The sequence below is a fragment of the Empidonax traillii genome, unplaced genomic scaffold, assembly GCF_003031625.1.
Source record: "Empidonax traillii isolate 1590-97213 ecotype Southwest subspecies unplaced genomic scaffold, ASM303162v1 scaffold299:size639221, whole genome shotgun sequence".
In the NCBI taxonomy this organism is placed as follows: Eukaryota; Metazoa; Chordata; class Aves; order Passeriformes; family Tyrannidae; genus Empidonax; species Empidonax traillii.
This window is the reverse complement of record NW_020955492.1, coordinates 257,764-263,612: the sequence shown is the minus strand read 5'-3', so window position 1 is coordinate 263,612 and position 5,849 is coordinate 257,764. Positions and strand designations below refer to the sequence as shown.

General features: G+C 41.4%; 1 protein-coding gene across 1 annotated transcript in view; it reads right to left on the bottom strand.

The window, feature by feature from the left end:
- Positions 1–1,721: 1,721 nt before the first annotated feature.
- The window catches only part of LOC114060934 (protein FAM83D-B-like), a 5,081-nt gene continuing 953 nt past the window's right edge, over positions 1,722–5,849 (bottom strand). Inside the window, exons 2-5 of the mRNA XM_027890827.1 lie at positions 5,830–5,847; positions 4,577–4,744; positions 3,852–3,976; positions 1,722–3,601 (exon numbers count right to left, since the gene is read on the bottom strand). Coding sequence (XP_027746628.1) covers positions 3,211–3,601; positions 3,852–3,976; positions 4,577–4,744; positions 5,830–5,847 — 702 coding nt within the window. The 3' untranslated portion in view covers positions 1,722–3,210. The remainder of the gene's footprint in view (positions 3,602–3,851; positions 3,977–4,576; positions 4,745–5,829; positions 5,848–5,849) is intronic.

Genomic DNA, 5,849 nt, shown 5'->3' with positions numbered 1-5,849 from the left:
CTTGGGGTGAGAGGGCGGCCGGAAGCGACGGGCGGGGCCTCCGTGACGCTCCCGTTGCCATGGCGACACCCGCCCCGGTCCCTCACGAGGCCCCTCCCACCACAAGAAAATAGGTTTTCCTTTCTTTCGTTATAAGCCTGGGGCTTAACGGTCAAATCTTTGCATTCGAGAGACAGTCGAGTTGTTATTAGCACCTAATAACATCTAATGTCCAGTAAACTGAGATGCGAGTGAGTGTGTTGGCATCACCCAAAGGTTGGTTGAGTAACAGCTAACTATAGACAGGAACAAAGAATCACAAAATCACTTTGGTTGGAAAAGACCTCTGAGATCAACGAGCCAACCTGAGATCACCACCATATCAACCAGACACGTGCCACTTACAATCTTCCCTTAAACACCTCCGAGGACAGTGAATTCACCACCTCCCTGGACGGCCCATTCCAATGTCTAATACCCCTTTCTGTGAGGCAATAGTGTGTAAATTGGGATCAGGTTTATAAAACTCCAGGTAATACTCTTAGCCTGGGTCTTGCACGTGTCCGTCTCCCTGCTGAACAGAGTACTGTGGAAGCCAAGGAATTAATCTGCAACTGAAATATAAGTACACCCAAGCACTACCAGTATTTAAGTCTTCCATACATTTTTGGCCACACTTTTCATGGTACAAAATGAGTTCCATTAAAAAATATATATATTTAAAAAAAAAAAAAAAGGGAAGAGAAAAATGCAGAGAACAAAGGCCCAGAATAAGCCAAGCCTTTCAGGTACTGGTCCTGTTGCTAGGACAAAATGTACAGGATTGTTTAACCCGAAGAAGAGAAGGCTCTGGGGTTACCTAATTGTGGTCTTCTATTTCTACAAGAAAGATGGAGAGAGGCTATTTACAAGAGCCTGGAGTGACAGGACATGGGGGAATGGCTTCAAATTAAAAGAGAGTGGGGTTAGAATAGAAATCAGGGAGAAATTCTTCCCTATGAGGGTGGGCAGGCCCTGGCACAGGTTGCCCAGAGAAGCTGTGGCTGCTCCACCCCTGGAAGTGTTCAAGACCAGGTTGGATGGGGCTTGGAGCAACCCGAGCTACTGGAAGGATTTTCCTGCACGTGGCAGGGGATGGAATGAGATGATCTTTAATGTCCCTTCCTGTTATTATTGAAACAAATTTGATATAGACTTAGAGTTAATTAAGTAGAGGTGTAGGAATTATAAAAAAAGGAGCCCAAGCAAAGAGCTTCTAATAAGTTTAGTACTGCTGTTAAAATTTACACTTATGGAAAAAAATCTGATCACATTTCATATTCTTGTTAATAATTCTCTTCATTAATAACTTGTAACGCTAACAGTGCAGTTATGGTGAGTAACATAGACTGCTCTTCTCAATGCTGTACCTCCATGGTCCCTTGTTATGCTAAGTCTGTAGATAACCCCTTCTAAGAGAGGTTATTCAGTTCTAATTAAAGATGTTCTTAAAATTTTCACTATATATTTCAATGTAGTTTTAGATTAAGCCCACTCTATCAAAAATGAACACAACTCTTACCACAATATTTTGTATTACCAGTATATTAGCAACTGTTGAGAAAAAGTCCTACAAATGGCATATGGAAAGAGCTGCCCATTGAAGTAATGAGATGAATAACAAAGGGAAAAAGTTATATTTGAGAAAATATATACAAATAATTATTGTGAAAATATGACTGTATAAACAGTATTTTGCATAGAGTACAACATGGCTGTATGGATTCTGACTCTGTGGAATATATAGTTTAAAGTAAAAATACGTATTTCAAATTTCTTTATATCTGGATGAAAGTTAAGACTACAAAACTTTAAATTATTGAATATTTACAGATTAGGAGAGTCAGAATTATTCCACTTCCACGATTAAAAGTGCAGAAGAAAAAGGGCCCAGATTAGTTGTATCCCAAGCAGCACATTATTGCATTGTCTATAAAGACCATTTTTATAACCTCCATGTGTTCAATGTTATCCTGCTGCTGTTTAGCAGAGACACTTATGAAACTCCCCAGCTAAGCAGGAACCTTATCCTTTGCAGCCCAGAACCCACAAGGCACTCACACAAGCATATACACAAGTATTTTGCGGTAGAAGAACCTCAAGAACAACTGAGAAATAATAAACTTTGGCTTGCCCACAGCTGCCATTGTTGGACTAATGAGTTTCTGCCCTGGCAGGCTGATGGAATTTCAGTGCCTCAATATACAGCTGTTTGGGTGGAGAGTTTATTCATGTGGGTTGGATTTTTTTGGTTTGGGTTGGGATTTTGTTTGTTTTGGTTTTGTTGAAGTTTTTTTTCCCCTAGAAACTGATGGATTTAAAGAAATAATACTAGTCAAGCTTGCATGAAACCTTAAAAATATATTATTCTATGGCTGAGTTTCATATCATTGCATTTCTGGTGGAAGTAGAACTTTTGAGAAGATGCAGCAGCTTCAGAGATTTCAGATCTACTCAGCTTTTCCCACAACATCAGACAGCAGCAGCAACCATAAAGAAACCAAAAAGTATATCCAGTAATGCTAAGAGATCGGTCTCATTTGTCTCTACTACAAACATAGTGGGTCCTTAGGAATACTATCCCTTGTACACATTTATTGCATGATGTCCAACAATCCAAATATATTATAATACAAAAGTCACTTGAAATTCAGTCGCTGCAAAAGCCTTGTTTACCTGACACATTAACTCATTCTGCCTACCAGCACAGCTTCATGTGAAGAAAATGTAACATTTGAGGACTAGTAGTGTGGTACTGCCCTGCTAGTTTCTGGATTAGGGTTACTCCAGTTCTGGGTCATGAAGTGGTGGAGAGCTCATGCAACCAAGGCTAAGCTTAGACTGATTTCAGAGCCTTACACCTATCCTGCTTTCATGCTTGGAAGACTTTTAAGCAATATGATTTTTGATACCTAGATTCCTTAAAAGAAAAAGGGTTGAGCTACTGAGCTAAGGCACTGCCAACCCATCAGCTCAAAACATGAAAAATGAAAATCTAACAGAATACAAGAAGCCAAGAATGGAGTTATAGAGGTCTGTCTTAAAACAAAATCACAATTCTAGTTTCACTTTCTCTCCCTTTGAGGTTTGTTTCTCAGCTGCTCTCACAAACACACTGTAAGATAGCGCTGGACAGGGACAGCTGGACATGGTTCTTGAGGTTCTGCTTCTTGCCCTGCGTGGATGTGCAGTTCATCTTTCTATGATCCAGTGTGGCCTCATAACCAGGGAGCCATTCCTCTTAGTCAGCGGAGGGGAGGTGTGTATGGCATTGTTTGGCATGTACACTGCCTCCCTTGAGGCATGCAGCCAGCTTCGCTTCCTCTTCAGATTTCCCACAAATGCTCTAAGATACAAAAAGTCCATTCTCAGGAAGTTTTCCCTGGTCATGTCTCTGGAAGCCACTGTTATCCTGACCAGCTGGTCCAACACCTTGTTCTTCTTGCAACTGGATAACTCTTTAAGGTTGATTGGCTTTGACCGTGAATGGAGAATCCGAAATTCCAGGTCAAAGTGTGCAACTGCAGGGCCTGACAGGATCAAAATGTTACTGCTGTTCAGCTTCCCATCTGTCCAAGTAAAACTAGCAAAGAAAAAATGAGAAAATTGTGAGTTAACTCAAAAAAATCAGTAAACAAAGTATTAATTAAAAATTCACTTTCATCACATTTAGTTACATTGCTCTTATAATCCAACAGATGAGCAGTGGGTTCTTCTTTTATGGATAAATGTTACACATAAAATCTGATAAGGAAAGCAGTTCTGCAGCACTGATGGTTTTCCTTTCAATGTAAAGAAATCATGCTAAACAACAGAAAGAAACTGGCACTTGCCTGTAGGAGCCTGTCGTCACTCTGATGCCATCAATTAACATGAACTTTTCACAGACTTTTCCAATAATTTTGGCACCCGACCTGGTGCAGTATGTGTTCCCAGTGATAATTCTAACTCTCATCAACTGTTAAAGATACAGCAAGAGTCAGGTGAATTTCAAAGTTCTGTTTAAAGGAGTAACACCCCAATAACGACCCTGATTCCCCTTGAACTAGCAAGGGTTGCTGTGCACTGGCACAAGAGTCACTCTCTAGGAACCAAATGATAGTTTTGTCTTGTTTTAGTAGGCAAAGAGGTGGCATAAAAGGGCAAACCCATAAACTGACTATGCAGAATGACTGTAAAAACTCCTTCCACCTAATTCTGTAGGGATCCAAATTTCACACACTCCCAAGAACCTGCTTCTCCATCAGCCTTCAAAGTCTCGGCGAGTCCAAGCAACTCCAGTCATGCTTTACGAACTGGACATTCCTCCTGCATTCCTTGAATGTTCAGCTAGTATTTATGCCCTGAAAGCAGCTGTAACATCCACTTCCAAAGGTTTCAGATTTTCTATTAATTGCTGCCTTATGCAAGAATAGTCAAATCTTCCAAGAGTGAGATGGAGGTACATAACTCCCATTTGAAGTTGTGTCAGCAAGTATAATAGCTTCTTCTTTTGACAGCTCAGATTACACTTGTAAGAGGAACAGCACCCTATCCCTATAAATATGACAAGGCTCACCTTTTCCTGTTCAAGGTCAACTCCCAGATCCTTACACATTTTTAGAAAGTGGGAAAACGAAGACTGATCTAGCAGGATATACACTTTAACTTGCCGCTGGCTACAGGCTTGCATGAAGTCTTTGAAGATATCAGTATCTGTGAAGGAATCCATAACCAAGGCAATCATCTGCAACAAGTTTTAGAAGAAACCATTAGGCTATTTCCACAGCATCCCAAAGGAGATGGTACATGAGGAATTTGACTTTCAAATTAAATATTTCCCCACACACATTTTTTCCTGATGGTTATGGAACATGGTACAGTCTTCTGTGATATGGTATATTCTTCCTCAGCCTGATATATGGCAAAACCAGTGGTCTAGTTCTCTATTTCTGTGTTAGACAAATTTGGTTTCTAATTCCTAGGCAAGAGGGTTTTCTTCCTGAGAACAGATGTCTTTTCCTCAAAACCAGAAGAAAAAGGTGAGCTTATTTCCAACACTAAAGTTTTCCAGAGTGTTTCAAACTTTTCAAATATGAAAAGAAACACTAAACACACACACACACACACGCAAACAAACAAACAAACAAAAACACACCAAAAAAACCCACCAAATTTTGACTGGTCAATTTTGACTGCTCTATACATCTCACCTCTCTACTTGAGATAAAAGTGAGGTTTGTTTTTAACTTATTATTCTCACGATATTTGAAGTCCAGATCTGATTATTCTTTCAAGTTCCTTGAGTAAAGCTTCACTTGAGAGCCATATCCTGCCCCCACAGACTTTCCCCACGGGCGGAACCCCAGGATCCACCACAGGATGATGAAGCAACAGCTGCTTGTGAGAGCTGGGAACGGGCACGCTCGGGATGTATCGCTCACGAGTGCCAAGTACCCGAGGGAGCTTAGCAGCACCGAGAGAATCGGGACTCCGTTTTCATCAATATGGGGGGAAAAATGGCATAAGAATAAATAAAAAAGATGGTGCGAAAGAAATAAAACAAAAAGGAAACAGCACAGTAAGTCAAAATGGGAGTTTATTTAAGAGCAAGTGGAGGGGAGAAGGACGAAGTGGCTCCAGGCAGCCGAGCGGGACTGGGGAACCGGGAAAGGGGGAGTTCGGAGACGCACATATAGAGTGCCACTCCTTGTATATTTTCGAGCTTGTCCTTTTCACGAGGCACTCTCTGCTCGGCAGGGGCGGTTCTAAAGCCGCCTGGCCTTGCTCGGTGTCCCGTGAAGGAGACGCTTATCGGTCCCGGGCACTCACCTGCCGCGCGGAGCGGATCT